General features: G+C 40.4%; 1 protein-coding gene across 2 annotated transcripts in view; it reads left to right on the top strand.

Annotated features, from left to right (window-relative positions):
- The window catches only part of LONRF1 (LON peptidase N-terminal domain and ring finger 1), a 44,105-nt gene extending 23,738 nt beyond the window's left edge, over positions 1-20,367 (top strand). For both annotated transcript variants that reach the window (XM_065899946.1, XM_065899945.1), the window contains exons 8-12: positions 495-616; positions 2,865-3,023; positions 3,136-3,298; positions 9,238-9,390; positions 20,209-20,367. In XM_065899946.1, coding sequence (XP_065756018.1) covers positions 495-616; positions 2,865-3,023; positions 3,136-3,298; positions 9,238-9,390; positions 20,209-20,367 — 756 coding nt within the window. The remainder of the gene's footprint in view (positions 1-494; positions 617-2,864; positions 3,024-3,135; positions 3,299-9,237; positions 9,391-20,208) is intronic.
- Positions 20,368-21,510: the final 1,143 nt, after the last annotated feature.

Here is a 21,510-nt window from a genome sequence, read left to right as displayed (position 1 = left end):
AATCTGAAAGAAAAATTACCTGGAAGCTCTGCCACTGAAATGGGGGACAAAAAAGGAGTAGTTTTGCTTTTCTTAAATAAGGCAAATAAATGCATCATTTTCTTCATTCCTTATCTTATTTTTGTTTCTCAATTCAAATGGTAGTTTCAGATACTCATGCACTGTGAGATGGAACTTGGCCTTTGGTGTGGGAGATGGCAGGGCAGCGCTGACTGCTGCTAATAAAGATGTATGATCATAGCAAGACAAGGGTCTTATATACAGAACTTGGTTCAGGTTGCAAGTATGTGTCTTTAATGCTCTTGAGTTAAGCCTCAGGCAGGTTTACCTGTTTAGCACCATCCATTGTAATGGTCCCCCTCACTAATTAAATTAATTCAGAACTGACTGTATAAATATGTAATAAAGGCTTTACTATATCAAGTTAAATTGTTTTGCCTGTTTTATACTGTAGGAAGAAAAGCACTGGAATGTAAAATAATATTGTTTTTCAGTATCTAGCAGATAGGAGGTACTGTGTCACACAGCTGTTGGAAGATTTAATAGTGAAGTATCTGCCTGATGAACTGTCTGAGAGAAAAAAAATATATGATGAAGAAACTGCTGAACTCTCACAGTAAGTTTCTTCTCAGAAAAATTAACAATCAAATTACGAACTACTACGCTTTGAAATAGTAAGGAGAAGCCTCACGGCAAGCTGGGTTCTGTCTTTAGTTCAACCCAGTGTAGTCAAAGGCATATTTTAAACAAATAGTGGCCAGCTTCCCCTGTCCTCGACAAAAGTTTTTAAAAGTTCATTTGGTAACTTCTAGATGTTCTGTTGGGAGTGACTGACTCAGCTCTCTGCACTGAAGCAGTGTTTTAGGTGGAGGAGGGGTTTCCTCCAGTGACATCAGGCCCTGGAATCAATCGGGAATGGAGAGGGGTGAGGTGGTTGCTGGGAACTGCATCCCTCAGGCATCAGTCATGGTGGTGCAGGGGGAAGGTGGAGGATAGATGGCCTGGATTGGCAGGAGGGTTCGCCAATCAGAGGTTTGAAGGGGGTGGGACCTTGAGGCCTGAGACTGAAATTGGAAGGGGTGACTTAGGGGCTAAATTCTCAATTAATGAAGCTACTGACTGTTAGCAGAAATGACTTAGTATCAGCAAGGTGAAAAACCTAGTGGTAACTTTGGGATTCAGTGGTACCACTAGTAAGAGCTCATAAAAGCCAATTGGGGCTGGGTAGGTTGGACATGGTTTTGTTGCTCTGTATAGCTTGCTTTCTTCTACATTTCTTTTTCCTTTCTCTTCCCCTCATGTCTTTTCACCAGTCTCTTCTTGAGTGTCCAAGTTTCTTTCATGGGTTTCTAATTTCTTAACTCTCTTTTTTTCCCACTTACTTTTAACTGGACACTAAAGAGCAAAATTGTAATTTTTATATGCTGTTTCTATTTTTAAAAAATACAGATTAAACATTTTATATTTCTAACTTTCTAAGAAAAAAATAATTGTGCTTGCAGATTTTCTTTTTCAATATCTGTCTACCAGATGTCTTCATTGGGCTAGTGACCTTCAACAGAAGAAAGGTTTCTAATCTTTTGTTTGTAGAAGTTGATATTGATTTGTCTCCTCATGGAACTGATATTTTATTGTGTGATTTTATGATAGAAAATATTCTGATGTGAGGATTATAAGCCTTTTTGACCAACACTGCAGAAAGCTGGGATATAAGAATGCTTCAGATGTATTTTTGAAATACTAAAACATAGTGAGAGGACCAGACCCCTCACAGAAGAGTGAAATCCATGGATGACAGAAAGAGTAGTGATGTGAGGGAAGCTGAGTGTGATGGAGAAGCCTCAGGGAATCTTGCTGTGTACTAACAGGGCTATTCTTTTAAGGGGTAGCTCATCCCCTGGTACTTAAAAGTTTTGCTAGCGGGGGGGGGGGAGCCATAATCTGTAACCCAAACGTAATCATCATTGGCATTTCGGCATATATCCTTCCTGATTTTAATGTATTATGAATACATTTTAAACAAAGATGGGATCATTTTAATCCTATCATTTCTGTAACTTTTCTCATTAATCTCAACATTTAAACATAGTATCATTTTATGGTTACGTCATAATTTGTTTTACTGGCCTTCTCTTTTTGCTTCTAAGTTTTGGCTACTATACACAGTGCTATGTTGAACATTCTTATAGTACTTGCAGGAAAAAAGTGAGCCTTTTGGTTCAAAGGATACGAATCTTTTTGAAAGCATTTGATGCATATGGCCAGATTCTTCTTCAGCATGGTTGTGCTATTCACGCTGCCAGTTTTCCCACACCCTTGCCAAAGCTGCGCACTGCCTCTGTCCTTCACATTTCTTGCCAATCTGGCAATAACAGTGTTGTCATTTTAATTATCTGGAAGAAATGTTAGCTCATTGAATTACCTGTTTTTGTTAGTATGAAAATATTTTAATGCCTAAAAGTTTTGAATGATTTGCTTTTTGTCTTTTGTGGGACCTCACGTTTTCTTATTATCTATAAGAGTAAGTATACTAACTCTGTCATGTTAGAAATATTTTAAACAGATTTTAATATAAAATAGTAATTATAATCAATTGCTTTGTGATTCATAAAGATACTTAGCTCTGTATGATAACTCTGTATATCAAATTCAAATTTACTTGTAAGAGGATCACCAACAGATTTTTAGGATTAATATTGTATCAATATGAGCTTAAATGAAAAGGATGCTGATTCCTTTTCTTACCAAGAGTAAAAATCACCTGATTTTAGAGTGAATTTGCCTATTATTTATTACTGTTGCAGGTTTCACTCATTTTTGTTGTATGTCCTGATACATAATAATGAAACTTTTTTCTTCCTCAGCTTGACCAAGAATGTTCCGATATTTGTTTGCACTATGGCCTACCCCACTGTGCCTTGCCCTCTTCATGTATTTGAGCCAAGATACAGATTGATGATTCGAAGAAGTATACAGACTGGAACTAAACAGTTTGGGATGTGTGTCAGCGATACACAAAATAGGTATGCTTTTTATGTAAATATTTTTATTGATTCTGGAATTTTCTTTGAATATTGCTGAGAACTTGCATGTTTGTTGCTTGAACTTTGATATTAATTGGAGTTTTTCCTTTAGTTTTGCAGATTATGGTTGTATGTTACAAATTAGAAATGTACATTTCTTGCCTGATGGGAGGTCTGTGGTTGACACAGTTGGAGGAAAGCGGTTTAGGGTTTTAAAAAGAGGGATGAAAGATGGATACTGCACTGCAGACATTGAATATCTGGAAGATGTTAAGGTATTAAAAACTATTCTTTTTCAGCATGCTCTGGTATACTGTGTCCTAGGCATTGTACACGCGTAAAGGCTGATAGGAATATTAACCAGTTCTTCCTGTCAGAGACCCTCAACAATACTTATACAGATTAGCTCCAAGTTACCTTTTCATCTTGCTCTTAACCATCCTGAGTTCCAAGAGAACTTGGGAGACCAGCACCTAGATATACTGTTCATTTCTACTGGCTTGACAGCCAGCACAGTGCCTAGAATGTATGTATTTGCATGGTAATTGCTTAACAATAGCAGTGGATCCAACTGAACTTCCAATCCGTGTAAGTTATGAAACCTGCTAATTCCTACCCTTTTAAACTGAATTTATTAGTAGTCAAAGCTGATGTAATCGTCAGTAGATTGAACTTTGACGTAAAGGTAAACACATAAAATCCTTGAAGAATTGTTCTATATTAAGATATGCCTAAGAGAACCTAAAACTGAACACAGCACCCAACTGTGTCTAACTTCAGGGCAACGCAGATAAAGCACTGTCCGTATAATTGTTGGTGGTGTATTACCTGTGGAGGGTTACTGTGAAAATTTTCTTGGATAGGGTTAATGCTGCCCTTTTGGTATTTCCAGTACCTACTCGACCATCTGCAGTTCGTTTAGGTACCAGAAAAATGATCTGTGGTACTGTAAATATCAAATGAAAGGCAACTTTCTTTGGAAGGGCATTAGAAAAACATAGATCTTACACTCTCACTTGTTCATTGATCTGTTTGAGCCCTTCATCTCAGTCAGCACTTATTCAGTGTTGGCATTAGGCATTTCTACAAACAGTGGCTCATTAAATTTTCAAAACGCTATGAGATAGCTAGCAGATGAAAGTATTCAGGAGTATAAATTTGCCAAAGATCCTATAGGTAGTGTAAAAAAATAATTTAAAACCAACTCTCTGGCTCCAAGTGCTATGTTTTATCATTATATCATATTGCTTCTCTGCTGCTAAACTTGATTAATCTGATATTACCTGTCTGTCCTATCTTATTATAAAGATGTTATGGGGAAACTTTGCTTTGTGCAGTGAGCCAAGAGTATGAGTTGGAATTTTGAGTTGACTGGTAGTCTGTACCTTAGGAATATTTGGCTAATGGAATCATTTGCTAAGAGGTGATAACCTTATTTTAGTTTTATGTAAATTTACATCTTCATATATTGGACTTGCTGATAAAATTCCTTGAGTATGTGACTGAACTTATGACTATATATAAATATGTGACAGTAAATTAGCATATTGAGAGTACTATGGATTTGATGTTTAGAAAACTGAATTCTCTATGTCATTGTGGTCTTGTCTAATAATTTTTCTTCATCTATATAATGATTTCTTGTTCATTCTGGAAAAGCTTCTCAAAGTTGTTTTTTCCCTTGGTGTAGTAATTCTAATTTCTGTGACCTCTGATGACATTTTAAATTCTGTTATTGCAATGAAATTCCTTAACTTTAAAAGCTTGCCTTTAAAACTTCTGCCTACTTCTTAGCTCCTTTTTCTAACTCAGACCTTTATTTTTAGACCTTTATTTTTATCATTCCCTGTTTACTAGAGTTCACGGTTTGGTCCCTTGAATTCTGTAAAGATAGAAGGCAGGTACTTTTTTTTGGTAATAGTTATTAACAAGTCACAAGTTTATTTTCTGGGGGGTTTTGTTTTTGGATCAGATTTTTTTTATTCAAGTATAGTTGATTTACAGTGTTGTTCATTTCTGTTGTACAGCAAAGTGATTCAGTTATACATATGTAGACTTTTTTTTATATTCTTTTCCATTACGGTTTATCATAGGATATTGAGTATAGTTCTCTGTGCTATACAGTAGGGCCTTGTTGTTTATCCATGCTATATATAAAAGCTTACATCTGCTAACCCCAACTTCCCACTCCATCCCTCTCCCAGCCCCTTCCCCCTTGGCAACCCAACCACCAGTCTGTTATGTCTGTGATTGTGTTTCTGTTTTGTAGATAGGTTCATTTGTGTCATGTTCATTTGTGTCATGTTTTAGATTCCACATTAGTATGATAATCTCTAGTTGCATCTAAGTTGCGGTTATTTCATTCTTTTTTATGGCTGAGTATTATTCCATTGTGTATGTGTACCACATCTTCTTTATCCATATTCCTCTGTCCACGGACATTTGTTTCCATGTCTTGGCTACTGTGAATAGTGTTGCTAAGAACATAGGGGTTGCATGTATCTTTTCAAATTATGGTGTTCTCTGGATATATACCCAGGAGTGGGATTGCTGGATCATATGGTAATTCTATTTTTAGTTTTCTGAGGAAACTCCATACTGTTTTCCATATGGCTGCACTCCCTCCAGCAGTACTGGAGGGTTCCCTTTCTCCACATCCTGCCCAGCATTTGTTAGTTGTAGACTTTTTAATGGTCTACACGGACCATTCTGACCTGTGCGAGGTGGTACCTCATTGTAGTTTTGATTTGCATTTCTCTAATAATTAGCGATGCTGAGCAACTTTTCACGTGTCTCTTGGCTATCTGTATTTCTTCTTTGGAGAAATGTCTAATTAGGTCTTCTCCCATTTTTCAGTGGGGTTACTTGTTTTCTTGCTGTTGAGTTGTATGAGCTGCTTATATATTTTGGAAATTAAGCCTGTGTTGGTCACATTGTTTGCAAATATTTCTCCCATTCTGTAGGTTGTCTTTTTGTTTTGTTTATGGTTTCCTTTGCTGTGCAAAACCTTACAAGTTTAATTAGGTCCCATCTGTTTATTTTTGCTTTTATTTCTATTGCCTTGGTAAGAAAACATTGGTACAACTTGTGTCAGAGAATGTTTTGCCTATGTTCTCTTCTAGGAGTTTTACGGTGTCATGTCTTATGTTTAAGTCTTTAAGCCATTTTGAGTTAATTTTTGTGCATGGTGTGAGGGTGTGTTCTAACTTCACTGATTTACATGCAGCTGTCCAACTTTCCCAACACCCCTTGCTGAAGAGACTGTTTTCCCATTGTATGTTCTTGCTTCCTTTATAGGTGTGTGGGTTTATTTCTGGCTCTACTCTGTTCCACTGCCAGTACCACACTGTCTTTATATTATCCCACAGCTCTCTAATACTGCTTTCTTTTCTTTTTCATTTGGCTTCCTGTCTGCTTTTCTGATTGGATAATTTCCATTATTCTATCTTGCAAATCACTCTTTCTTCATTATTCATTCTGCTATTCATTGCCTTTAGCTCAGCTTTTGTCTCTGCAAATGAGTTTTCTAAGTTTTCTTTGTTTCTCTCTTACAGTTTCTAGCTCCTTTTTACAGTAATCTGCATTTCTGTCAATAGCCTTTCTTAATTCCTTCCATATTTTCATTACCTCCTTTCTGAACTTCATTGTACTTTCAGGGGAATTGTCTTGGTCTTTTAACTGGGAGTGTGGTTCCTCTGCTTCTTAATTTACTTATATTTCTCTTACTTTGTGAGTTTAGGAGAAACAATTATCTACTGTGGTCTGGGAGGGCTATTTATATGTGGGGTGTCCCTGTGTAGCGTGTGTGGGTTTAATATATTTGGTGCGAGGGTTGTCATATGCCTGTCACCTCTTTCCTCCGTGTGTGCCAGCTGTTATCCCCTTGATAGGGGTTGTGCAGATGCAGTCACTGGTGCCTGGCCCTGGGAGGGGAGGCAGGAGGTGGCTTGCACCCACTCCTGGCGTCTGGGAGGGAGGCAGTGGCAACTTGTGACAGAGTCTCAAGCACATGCGGGCAGTATCCTGCCCTCTGCGAGCGCACACACAGGAAAAAGGCTACAATGGCAGGTTCCACCCCTCCCCATGAGCACCCCCCAAACAAAGCACCCCCTCTAAGGCGGCCCAGGTTTCCTCCTCATACACTCTCAGTTGCGGTTGCACCGGATTCTCGCTACCACCCCCAGGCTGTTTCCACACAGCCAACCCCAGTCCTCTCGCTGGGTCTGATCTCTGAAGCCCGAGTACCAGCACCCAGCCCCGGCTGACGCACATCTCAGGCTGGGGAGCCCACAGTGGCAGCACTGACCATCTGTCCTCTCTCCACTCTGGCTGCCACAAACCAGCTGCTGTGTTCTCCAAGGTTCTGAAGCTCCCTACTGTCCTGGTCAATCTCCCTGCCGGTGAAGGGGCTTCCCAGGGTCCAGTCCAGGAACCTTTCTTCTTTCCCAGCTCCCTCCCAGGGACACGGGTCCTGTCCTGATTCCTTTCTCGTTTTCTTTTTTTTCTGTCTTCTTTTTTTCCTACCTGGTTACATGGTGATTTTCTTGCCCTTTCAGCAGTCTGAGGTCTTCTGCCAGTGTTCAGTAGATATTCTGGGAGAATCATTCCACGTGTACTCATTCCATATGTAGATTTTTGATGTATTTGAGGGAGAAGGTGAGCTTCACATCCTACTACTTCACCATCTTGATCCCAGCCCCACAAGTTTATTTATTGCTCATATCAAGACCAATGTGTGTTAGCAGAGGACTGAATCTTGTATAGCCAATTCCAAGACCAGAATTCTTGAATCATATGGCTCTTCTACCTTTTAAAATTTTTCATGTGGTAAAATATACGACATAAAATTTACCATTTTAACCATTTTTACATATGCAGTTCAGTGGCATTAAGCACATTCATTCACATTGTTGTGAACAACTTTGGTTTTCTTTTTCAAATCCTTCAAAAATAAGTATGTTCTTTTGTCTCGTGTGCTATAGTCTTTTTATTTTATTTTTGGCTGCGTTAGGTCTTTGTTGCTGCGCACGGGCTTTGTCTAGTTGCGGCGAGCAGGGGCGTGGTGCACAGGCTTCTCATCGCGGTGGCTCCTCTTGCTGCAGAGCACAGGCACACAGGCTTCATGAGTTGCAGCACGCGGACTCAGTAGTTGTGGTGCACGGGCCTAGTTGCTCGATCCTCCCGGAGCAGGGCTCAAACCCGTGTTCCCCACACTGGCAGGCAGACTCCCAACCACTGCACCACCGGGGAAGCCCCTGTGCTATGTAAGTCTTAACGTTTTATACATCAGAATATTTTCAGAGTCCCATTGTTGTTTTTTATTGAGTCACTCTTGAAGTAGGAAAGGCTGACTCAGGCCTGGTATTTGTTCAGTGCGTTAATGTATGTGAAATATAGTGCTCCCTGGCATGGAGTGAGTGGGATATGAGTGTTAAAGAAATCAATATGAGATGGATGAGTTAATGTTCCATCTTCCCACCTGTGTTTTATGAGACTACTCTTCTGGATCTTAGGCTGGAAGGCTGATGCGTTTAATTTTATATTTGCAGTTTGATGAGCCAGTAGTCCAAAGGGCATACACAGGGGATGGAGGTAGCCACGGCCTTGGGCCTTTACAGCAGCAGCAGTTCATCATTGTATAATGAGTGTATAATGTATTCTCTCTCTTTTGAAATTCTGGCTTTATATGCTAAGTTATTTGTTGCAGTTTTTGTTTTTGACCCAGTTCCCTGGTTAAAGGTGTAATTATGCTTTTCCTCTGTCCTATTACTGCTTTTGCTATGGTACCTTAAATCTCCCCCAATCTTCCCTTTCATTGTAGCAACTGTATCCCTGGTTTTTTTGTTCTACTGCTTTCAAAGGCTGTTGATCCATAAAGATGAATTCCCAGTCCCTGTAGACCTTTATCGGAGAACTAACTCTCCATCTTACCCCTTCCAGTTAGGGGCTGTTAGTTGGGTTCTGCAGTGTCGCACTGCTAACTCAGCAAGGCTAGGTCAGCTACGCTGGGAGGTCAAGGCTTGCTGTCTTTCTTAGTCTGGCCCATTGGCACTCTGTGAGGCAGAAATGTATGGTGTTTACTGCATAAGGATAATACTCTGATCCAGCACTGAATAGGTATTCCCTATTTTTTTTATGGTTTTGTTTTTTCCATTTCTATAGGGATGGATGGGAAGATTAGACACAGACACCTTACTGACTGTTGTATTTCTAGGTTGAGAATGAAGAGGAGATAGAGAACCTCCGACAGCTTCACGATTTGGTCTACTCTCAAGCCTGCAGCTGGTTTCAGAATTTACGAGACAGATTTCGAAGCCAAATTCTTCAGCACTTTGGATCAATGCCCGGGAGGGAGGAAAACCTCCAGGTATGATGGCTTTGATATTGTTTCCAAAAGTCTCACTTTTTGTGTAAACCCAAAGTGGTAGATTTTTTTTTGTTATAAATTTATTTATTTACTTTTGGCTGAGTTGGGTCTTTGTTGCTGCAGGCGGGCTTTCTCTAGTTGCCGGGAGCAGGGGTTACTCTTGGTTGCGGCACACAGGCTTCTCATGTCGCGGAGCACGGGCTCTAGGCATGCAGGCTTCAGTAGTTGTGGTCGCAGGCTCAGTAGTTGTGGTGCATGGGCTTAGTTGCTCTGCAGCCTGTGGGATCTTCCCGGACCAGGGCTTGAGCCTGTGTCCCCTGCATTGGCAGGCAGATTCTTAACCACTGCACCACCAGGGAAGTCCCGAAATTGGTAGATTTTTTTAAGTTTCTTCATCTTTAGTTTTGCACATCTCCTTTGTCCTGTCTTTAGATTCGTGACCATATTCTCTAGCACAGGGGTATCCACTGCATCTTATATAGGAAGAGGATGGAAACAGTGTCAGCTGAGATGCGTATAGGAGCAAGTGCAGGAGGAGAAAGCCCCCAGCTGAGGATTTTCCAGAAGGAGGGATAAGGAATTAAAAATGGGACATGGGAGATAGGATCAAGATGGCAGAGGAGCAGGACGTGGAGCTCACCTTCTCCCACAAATACATCACAGACATCTACATGTGGAACGATTATCACAGAACATCTACTGGATGCTGGCAGAAGACCTCAGACTTCCAAAAGGGCAAGAAAATCTACACATAACTGGGTAGGACAAAAGAAAAAAAGAGAAAGGAATTGGGATGGGACCTGCGCCCCTGGGAAGGAACTTTGAAAGAGGAAAGGTTTCTGGACACTGGGAAGTCTCCTCACTGGTGGGGAGATCAGCTGGGACAGAGGGAGAGCTTCAGAGACACAGAGAAGAGCACAACAACCAGTTCGCAGAGGGCAAAGCAGAGAGAGACCTGCACAGATGGTCGGTGCCACCAAGCACTCACCAACCTGAGACAGACACTTGTCCACTGGGGCAGGAGGGGGCGAGGCTCAGGCTTCAGAGGTCAGACCCTGGCGGGGGAGAGGGCTGTGGTTGGCTGTGTGGAGACAGCCTGAGGGGGCTAGAGTGTAGGGCCCCAGGACCGAGGGAATACGGGAAGAAACCTGGGACTGCCAGAGAGGCAAGGTGCCATTGTTCGGGGTGTGCAAGGAGAGGGTCAGGACTGCCGTAGGAGCTTCCGTCTCTGAGCACGCACTCTCAGGCAACAGGGCACTGCCTGCCTGAGCTCCAGGGGCGGGTGCAAGCTGCAGCTGCCATCTCGGACTCCAGAGGCAGGTGCAGACCACTGCTGCTGCTGAGGGTCCCACAACCACGTGCCAACTGCTGCCCCCTCCTCCCTGGCAGCGTACATAAGCCACGCACCTGCACACCCCGATCCAGGGGACAACGGCCAGCACACACCGAGGAAAGGGGCAACAGGCATCCAAACCAAGAACAGCCCACACGCCAAAAAATTGTTAAACCCACGCAAGCTATGTAGGGACGCTCCCGCATGTAATGGCTAATAGCCCGCCAAGGCCACAGTACGTAATTGCTTCTCCTAAACTGTCGCAAGCTACGTACGGACGCTCCCGCATGTAACAGCCCACCAAGACCACAGTACGTAATTGCTTCTCCTAAACTGACAGAGTAAGAGATACAAGTAAAGTGAAGACACAGAGACCACTCCCAGTTAAAAGACCAAGAGAATTCCCCTGAAGGAACAATGAAACAGACCTCTTCAGTCTAATAATAGATACTGAGTTCAAAAAGGGAGGTAATGAAAATACTGAAGGAATTAAGAAAGGCTATCGACAGAAATGCAGATTACTGTTAAAAGAAACTAGAAGGAAGAGCCAAGGAAAATTAGAAAATTCATTTGCAGAGATGAAAGCTGAGCTAAAGGCAATGATAGCAGAATGAATAATGAGGAAAGAATAAGTGATCTGCAGTACGGAATAATGGAAATTACCCAATCAAAACAGCAGACAGGAAGCCAAATGAAAACACAAAAAAGAAAGCAATGTAAGAGACCTGTGGGGTAATATAAAGCTGGCCAATCTATGCATAGTAGGGATTCCAGAGGGGGAAGAAAGAGAAAAAGGGAGGGAAAATGTATTTGAAGAAATTATGTCTGAAAACTTCCCAAACCTAAAGAAGGAAACATATCCAGCTACAGGAAGCGCAGAGGGGGTCCCAAACAAGAGGAACCCAAACAGACCCACACCAAGACATAATTAAAATGGCATAAGTTAAAGAGAGGCTTCTAAAGGCAGCAAGAGAAAAACAGGGTTAATTACAAGGCAACTCCTATAATTCTATCAGCTGATTTCTCTACAGAAACACTGCAGGCCAGAAGGGAGTGGCAAGATATATTCAGAGTCCTGAAAGGGGAAAACCTGCAACCTAGGGTACTCTACCCAGCAAGATTATCAGTTAGGATAGAAGGAGAGAGAAAGAATTTCTCAGACAAGCAAAAACTAAAAGAATACAGCAATACTAAACTTATCTTAAAAAATTACTGAAAGGTCTTCTCTAAATAAAAAAGCAGCAAGAAGATACAGGAAGGAGGAAATCACAATTGGAAAGTAAATAAACTAGCCAGTATACACATCAAAAAGAAGAAGAAAATTTAAAAACCCTATTAGTGAAAGCAACAATAGACACAAGGAATAGCAAAAGGATAAACATTAAGATGTAAAAAAGGACATCAAAACCATAAAATGGGGCTTCCCTGGTGGCGCAGTGGTTGAGAGTCCATCTGCCGACGCAGGGGACACGGGTTCGTGCCCCGGTCTGGGAAGATCCCACATGCCGCGGAGCAGCTGGGCCCATGAGCCATGGCCGCTGAGCCTGTGCGTCCGGAGCCTGTGCTCCGCAACGGGAGAGGCCACAACAGTGAGAGGCCCGCGTACCGCAAAAAAAAAAGAAAGACCATAAAATGTAGAGAAGGAAAGTAAGAAAATGTAGATTCTTTAAGAATGTGTTTGAGCCTACGTGACTATCAGTCTAAAGCACATATAGGAAGGGGTTAACATACTTGAAAAACAGGGCAACCACAAATCAAAAGCATACAAGATTCACAAAACCCAAAAAGAGAACACAAGCATAAAATGAAATCATCAAACCACAAAAAGAAAAAAAAGGATAAAAGAAACAAAGAATCAACTGGAAAGCAAGGTTTAAAATGGCAATAAATACACATGTATCAATAATTACCTTAAATGTCAATAGACTGAATGTTCCGATCAAAAGACAGAGTTTCAGATTAGATTAAAAAACAAGAGTCTATAATATGCTGCCTACAAGAGAGCCACCTTAGGGCAAAGGACACAGACTGAAAGTGAGGGGATGGAAAAAAAAAGGTATTTCATACAAACGGAAATGACAAGAAAGCAGCAGTTGCAATACTCGTATCAGACAAAATAGACTTTGAAACGAAGGCCATAAAAAAAGCCAAAGAAGGACACTATATAATGATAAAAGGATCAATATAAGAAAAGGATTATGCGCTCGTCAGCCTATGTGCACCTAAATACATAAAGCAAATACTAACAGATAAAGGGAGGAATTGATAGGAATACAATAATAGTAGGAGACTTTTAACACCCCACTCAATAAATGGACACATCTTCCAGACAGAAAATCAAAAAGGCACAGAGATCCTAAATGATACAACAGTGAGACGTAATTGATATTTTCAGGACGTTATATCCAAAAAAACCCAGAATACACATTCTTTTCAAGTGCACATACTAGAGCACAAAACTAACCTCAAAAAATTTAAGAGTATAGAAATTATTTCAAGCATTTTCTCTGACCGCAACAGCATGAAACTAGAAATCAACCACAGGAAAAGAAATGAGAAACAATTACATGGAGACTACTAAACAACATGCTACTAAAAAAACCAATGGGTCAACAAGGAAATCAAAAATTAAATGAAAAAATACCTTGAGACAATGAAAACACAGCCATACAAAATCTATGGGATGCAGCAAAAGTAGTTCTTAGAACAAAGTTCACAGCAATACAGGCCTTCCTCAAAAAACAAGAAAAATCTCAAATAAACAACCTAACCTATCACCTAAAAGAATTAGAAGAACAAAACCTAAAGCCAGCAGAAGGAAGGAAATAGTAAAGATCAGGGACGAAATAAAATAGAGGTTAAAAAATATAGAAAAAAAAATAAAACCAATAGCTGGTTCTTTGCAAGGATAAACAAGATTTTCAAACCTCTGGCCAGGCTCACCAAGAAAAGAGAACCCAAATAAGATAAGAAATGAAAAAGAAATCTCAACCAATATGCCAACAACTTTGACAAATTTGACAACCTAGATGAAATGGACAAGTTTCTACATACAACCCACCAAAACTGAATCAAGAAGAAATAGATAATTTGAACACACTGATCACCAGAAGTGAAATAGAATCTGTAATTTAAAAAAACCAAACAAACAAAAAAAGAAACTCCCTACAAAGAAAAGTCAAGGGCCAGATGGCTTCACAGGTGAATTCTACCAAACATCCAAAGGAGAACTTACACCAATTATCAAACTCTTCCAAAGACTGAGGAAGGGGGAATACTCCCAAGGACATTCTGTGAAGCCACTGTCACCCTGATACCAAACCAGATAAAGACACCACCAAAAAAAAAAAAAAAAAAAAAATTACAGGCCTGTATCTTTGATGCATGTAGATGCAAAAATTCTCAACAAAATATTAGCAAACTGGGCTTCCCTGGTGGCACAGTGGTTGAGAGTCCGCCTGCCGATGCAGGGGACACGGGTTCGTGCCCCGGTCCGGGAAGATCCCACATGCCGCGGAGCGGCTGGGCCCGTGAGCCATGGCCGCTGAGCCTGTGTGTCCGAAGCCTGTGCTCCGCAACGGGACAGGCCACAACAGTGAGAGGCCCGCATACCACCCCAAAAAAAAAAAATATTAGCAAACTGAATCCGGCAACACATAAGAAAGATCATACACCACAACCAAGGGGGAATCATCCTAAGTTCACAAGGATGGTTCAACATATGCAAATCAATGTGATACACCACATCAAGAAAAGACAAAAACCACATGATCATCTCAATAGATGCAGAAAAGCATTTGACAATATTCACCATCCATTCATGATAAAAACTCTTACCAAAGTGGGTATAGAGGGAACATATCTCCATATAATAAAAGCTATTTATGACAAACCCACAGCCAGTATAATACTAAATGGTGAAAAGCTGAAAGCCTTCCTGCTAAAATCTGGAACAAGACAAGGATGCCTGCTCTCACCTCTTCTATTCACCATAGTATTGGAAGTCCTAGCCACAGCAATCAGACAAGAAATAAAAGGTATCCAAATTGGAAAGGAAGAGGTAAAATAGTCACTATATGCAGATGACATGATACTATATATAAAAAACCCTAAAGACTCCACACAAAAGTTACTAGATCAAATAAATGAATTCAGCAAAGTAGCAGGATACAAGATTAACATGCAGAACTCGGTTACATTTCTTTACACTAACAATGAAATATCAGAAAGGGAATGTAAAAATCAATACCTTTTAAAATTGCACCAAAAAATAAAGGACTAAAGAGAATTCAAAGAAATGGAAAGATATCCCATACTCTTGGATTGGAAGGATTAATATTGTTAAAAGGGCAATATTACCTAAAGCAATCTACAGATTTAATGTGATCCCTATCAAATCACCCATGAAATTTTTCACAGAACTAGAATAATCCAAAAAATTATATAGAACCATAAAAGACTCAGAATTGCCAGAGCAATCCTGAGGAAAAAAAACAAAGCAGGAGGCATAACTCTCCCAGAGTTTAGACAGTACTACAAAACTACAGTCATCAAAACAGTGTGGTATTGGTACAGAAACAGACATACAGATCAATGGAACAGAATAAAGAAATAAACCCATACACCTACAGTCAATTCGTCTTCAATAAAGGAGGCAAGAATATAAAATGGGAAAAAGATAGTCTCTTCAGCAAGGGGTGCTGGGAAAGTTGTACGGCTGTGTGTAAATCAGTGAAGTTAGAACACACCGTCACAGCGTGCACAAAAATAAACTGAAAATGGCTTAAGACAACACCATAAAACTCCTAGAAGAGCATAGGCAAAACATTCCCTAACACAATTTGTACCAGTGTTTTCTTAGGTCAGCCTCCCAAGGCAATAGAAACAAAAGCAAAAATAAACAGGACCTAATCAAACTTACAAGCTTTTGCACAGCAAAGGAAACCATAAACAAAACGAAAAGACAAACTACAGAATTAGAGAAAATATTTGCAAATGATGTGACTGACACAGGCTAATTTCCAAAATATGTAAGCAGCTCATACAACTCAACAACAAAAAAACAAACAACCCAATCAAAAAATGGGCAGAAGACCTAAATAAACATTTCTCCAAAGAAGAAATACAGATGACCAATAGGCACATGAAAAGATGTTCAACATAGCTAACAGAAAAATGCAAATCAAAACTACAATGGGGTACTACCTCACACAGGTCAGAATGGCCACTATTATAAAGGCCACAGGGCTCTGCTCTGCCAGTGGTTAAGAATCTGCTTTCCAATGCAGGGGACACACAGGTTCGATCCCTTGTAGGGGAACTAAAATCCCACATGCCACGGGGCAACTAAGCCCATATGCTCTAGAGCCCGCACCCCACAACTAGACAGCCTGCGTGCTGCAACTGCTGAGCCCATGCACCACAAGTCCTGAACCCGCATGCCATAACTAGAGAGAAGCCCACGCACCACAATGAAAGGTCCCACATGCCGCAACTAAGACCCCATGCAGCCAAATAAATAATGTTTCTTTTTAAAAAAAAAAAAGGCCCCAAATAACAAATGCTAGAGAGGGTGTGGAGAAAAGGGAACTCTCCTGCACTGAAGGTGGGAATGTAAGTTGGTGCAGCCACTATGGAAAACAGTATGGAGGTTCCTCAAAAAGCTAAAAGTAGAGTTGCCATATGATCCAGCAATCCCACTCCTGGGCACATATCCAGACAAAACTTTAATTCAAAAAGATACATACATCCCTATGTTCATAGCAGCACTATTCACAATAGCACATGTCACAAGACATGGAAACAACCTAAATGTCCATCGATAGAATGGATAAAAAATATGTGGTACATATATATATATACAATGAAATACTACTCAGCCAGGACAAAATAATGCTATTTGCAGCAACATGAATGCAACTAGAGATTATCATACTAAATGAAGTAAATCAGAAAGAGAAAGATAAATACTGTATGATATCACTTATATGTGGAATCTAAAATATGGCACAAATGAACCCATCATGAACCTGAACCTATCTACAAAACAGAAATGGACTAGCAGAGAACAGACTCATTGTTGCCAAGGGGGAGGTGGGGAGGGAGAGGGATGGACTGGGAGTTTGGGGTTGGTAGATGCAAACTATTACATTTAGAATTGATAAACAACAAGGTCCTACTGTATAGCACAGGGAACTATATCCAATCTCTTGGGATAAACCATAATGGAAAGGAATATAAAAAAAGAATGTATATATGTGTATAATTGAGTCACTTTGCTTTACAGCAGAAATTAACACAACACAACATTGTAAATCAACTATACTTCAATTAAAAAAAGGGGACATGGTACCATCTAGTAAATTGTGCCTATAAGACAGCTACATCTTCGAGCCTCTTTAGCTTTGCTGTTATTCTTTGAGAGTTGAGAGATGTATCATTTTCTATACTTTTAAAAAATCTTCTCACCTTTTCTGTTATCCCCAGCTTTTTACCCTGCCACTTTAATTCATTTTTATCTCTTCATGTTTTATACTTCACTCCTCCTGAAACTATCGTTTTTATGGTCTTGATCTGGAATTTAGGGTTTACATTTAAGTTTAATCTAATTAGCATACAGCAGGTGCTTTCTGGTCAAGCAGAGCACTGCAAGAGGCATAAAGAAGAGTTCCTATCCTGGAAAATCTGGTAAAAGACCCACCAAAGCATTAGGCATAAGCATTGTTGAATTGAGTTGGATACAATGTTTGTGGTTAGATGGGAATAGATTACATAAAGGAATGGCTGTAAATGAATATCAGATGGACAGAGGGCCCCTGTGATGGACACTGTCTCTCATTCCAGTTTTCAAAGGTCGGCCTACATCTTTCTGAATCTCAATTGAATCCTTCACCTGAACTTGAAATTTCAACATCACATCATCTCCAAATTGAGTTCTCATTCTGTGTCCAGCATAATATCAGTTGCCACGTGTTTGTTTTATCCTGGCTACCTGAATCTGATTGAACTTGATAGAAACAGCTTTTGATGAGCACAGAATTGAATAAGTACATTTTAAATGTTAACAAACCAACTTGTAGAAAATTTCAACATTACTTTCCAATCACCTCCACCACCCTCACTTTTATTATGCAGTCCTCTTCCACTGCTTTCAGTTAGTCATACTGTATGAGTCAGGATTCAGTCAGGAAAACAAAAGCAGCCACTCTATATATCCCAGGAGTGAAGGGTTTATTGTCAGAATTAAAGTTGACACCCCCATTGGGAGAGCTGGAGGAGGGAGGATCAGATCAGGCCATCGTCAGCGGAGCTCAGGGACTCTCTTCCTGACACAGTGGAGCACGGGCTCAGGACTTGAGGGGAAGCTACTGTCACCTTAGGAATCCCAGGGCAGTCCCCGCCAGTATCTCAGTTTGCAGTAGTGGAGGAGGTGGTTTTCACGAAAGCTCTGGAAAGCTTCTGCAAATCTCACATCTGCCCACACTTGGCAACAGCCTCCAGAGGACAATGGCTTCCTCTCCCAACTTCCAAATCTTGAAAGAGTGCCTCTCATTGGTCATGTTTAACCTGGAACCACCCCCTCACATGGGGGGAGGGGATCCTGGGAAATGTAGTTTCTGATGTCTCTACGGAAGGTGGCAGTGATGCTGAGTTGACAACACACAGGACACAGATAAGTCCGGTTTGATTCTAGGAGGAGCTTATTGATATCAACTCATGTCACAGCTCCTTTTGTCATTCTGAAACTTCATGTTTTAGGTTCAGTACAAAGCAATTCAGTGTGTAGTAAAGGTGGCTTAAACATTCTTGTATATAAATTCCTAATTCGTTCCATAGCCAGTAGTCAGCCCTTGCAACATCAGCTGGAGATATGTTTATTTCTCAAATGAAACTGGAAGCTGAGACTTTTCTTATATCCTTCCTAGGATTCCACAATTCTTTGAAGACATTTAAAAATATCACTTAACTTGTCTTAATATTTATTTTTTTTGGCTATGCCATGTGGCATGCGGGATCTTACTTACCCGACCAGGGATCGAACCCATGCCCCCTGCATTGGAAGCGCAGAGCCTTAACCACTGGACCACCAGGGAGGTCCCTTAGTGTTTTAAATATATATTTTAAGAAAGCAGTTCTCAACTGGGGACAGTTTTGCCCCTGTGGGACATTTGGCAATATCTGGAGACGATTCTGACCATCAGAACTGGGGGAGGTGCTACTGGCAGCTAGTAGACAGAGGTCAGAGATGTGCTAAACATGCTACAATGCACAGGACAGTCCCCATAACACAGAACTGTCCAGCCCCAGAAGCCAGTAGCCTGACATTGAGATACCCTGTTTAGGTCAGTGAAGAGGAAAGAGTGCTGGCTATGAGGCAGGTCTGGATTATTTGAATCTTGGCTCTGCCACATAGGAGCTGAGCTATCTTGGACAATTTGCATTATATTTAATTATGCCCATTTTATATGGGCATAATAGTGCCCTCCTTACATGATTGATAAAGGATTTCAGATAGCCATTCTGACAGGTGTGAGATGATAGCTCACTGTGGTTTTGATTTGCATTTCCCTGATGATTAGTGATGTTGCGATATCACCTCATACCTGTCAGAATGGATACTGTCAGGAAGACAAGTATTAGTGAGGATGTGGAGAGAAAAGGAAACACTCATGCACTGTTGGTGGGAATGTAAATTGGTGCAGCCACTGTGGAAAACAGTATGGAGGTTCCTCAAAAAAATTAAAAATTGTACTACCATGAGATCCAGCAACGCTACTCCTGAGTATATATCCAAGGAAAATGAAAACACTAATTTGAAAAGGTACATGCACCCCAGTATTCATAGCAGCATTATTTGCAATTGCCAAGATATGGAAACAACCTAAGCCCATCAACAGAAGAACGAATAAAGATGTGGTGTGTGTGTGTATCTACAATGGAATGTTGGCCGTAAAAAAGAATGAAATTTTGCCATTTTTGACACTATGGATGGACCTGGAGATTATCACACTAAGTGAAATAAGTCAGACAAATAGTGTATGTTTTCACTTCTATGTGGAGTATAAAAAAATAAAACAAATGAACAAACATAAGAAAACCGAAACAGACTCACAGATACAGAAAACAAACGGTAGTTACCAGAGGGAAGTGAAGGAGGAGGAGGGGTAAAGGGGATTAAGAGGTACAAACTACTAGGTATAAAATACGTAAGTTACAAGGACGTAAACTGCAGCACAGGGAATATAGTCAGCATTTTATAATAACCTTATATGGAGGGTAACTATAAAAATACTAAATCACTGTTGCACACCTGAAACCAACAGTATTGTAAGTCAACTATACTTCAATTAAAATTTTTTTAAGTTAGAAAAAGAATCTGACACCATAAAGTGCTCAGTACAGATTAGCTTGGTGGTGGTTTTTTTACTGCTGCAATTACATAAATATTTGTTTCATTAACACTATACAATGTGGATTCTTTTTAGGCAATCCCTAATGGACCCGCCTGGTGTTGGTGGCTTCTTGCCGTCCTTCCCGTCGACCCCCGCTATCAGCTGTCGGTTTTGTCAATGAAGTCTTTGAAAGAACGGTTGACAAAGATACAGCATATACTGACTTATTTTTCTAGAGACCAATCTAAGTAACCAACTGCTTGGATCTTCCTCTAAAATTACCCTAATCTGGCTGTGGTGATGGCCAGATTGTCCGCTGCCTTTGCACATCCAGTGCTGGTTTGAGAAATGTAATGAAACTGTTCTTTTTTTCTTTTTCTTTTTCCTTCAACCTTCTGAATCATGTGGTTCTGCAAACAGACACCTTCAACTAGGATTTAGACCACTAAGAACTTGCACAGAAAAACACACACGAAATGTGTGTTAAACCTCTACATTGTGATGAAGTTGCACTATGTACCATACTCTAAATGAAATGAGAACTCTGTGTGTGGGTGCGTGCGTGCGTGTGTGTGTGTGTGTGTGTGTGCGCGCGCGTGCGTATGCGCGCCCGTGTGGGTAGTATGGGTGCATTTTCTCTGGCTTTAAAATTTTAAAAGAAAGAAAAAAGCCATAGAGAGCAGGACTTGCCGAGGGTCATTTATTGCCCAAGTTTACAACAGGAGCGATACAAGTTTTTGCAAATTGAATTTGCCTCAGATTTCTCTGTCCTGATGCTTAATTTGCACAAGTACGTAAGCTATGGTATTGAGTATCACTTTTTGTCGGAAATACCGCTCTTGCTGAACTGTCTTGACCATTAACTAGGACACAGTTTCTTATTTATGTAAATACTTGCATCCCAATAGCCAACAGGCATCGGATGCAGAACCTAGAGCCAGTTTTCAGGAACAATTGCAAACCTGACTTGGTACTGTGCATCTATTCATAAAACACTTAAAACTGTGAAAATATGGTTTACACTTAACTGTACATAAAGGTAAATGGAGAACTCAGTTCAGTACCAGTTAGTTTGTACATTTTAGGGGGGCTTTTCACATTAACTGCCCATCTATGTAATTTATAGTTTGACATATGTTTGTTTTAAAAAATTACATAGTATAAACCCATTAAGAATCTAAGGGAAGAGAAGAAGCTTAATGTAGAACTAAGCTTTTAAAGTATGTTGGTTTTTTTTTTTAATTCTCGTCTTGGTGCAAATGTTAGTTATGCCTTATTCATATCACAGTTAGATCACCATGCTGTGACATGGTCTGTATTCATGCTGCCCTAGATACTTTTGTAATTATTTGTTGCAGACTTGTGACTGTCCCTCTTAACTTTCTTTTATGTAAG

The sequence above is a fragment of the Phocoena phocoena genome, chromosome 21, assembly GCF_963924675.1.
Source record: "Phocoena phocoena chromosome 21, mPhoPho1.1, whole genome shotgun sequence".
In the NCBI taxonomy this organism is placed as follows: Eukaryota; Metazoa; Chordata; class Mammalia; order Artiodactyla; family Phocoenidae; genus Phocoena; species Phocoena phocoena.
The sequence above is the reverse complement of the archived record's forward strand: the minus strand, read 5'-3'. Positions and strand labels throughout refer to the sequence as shown.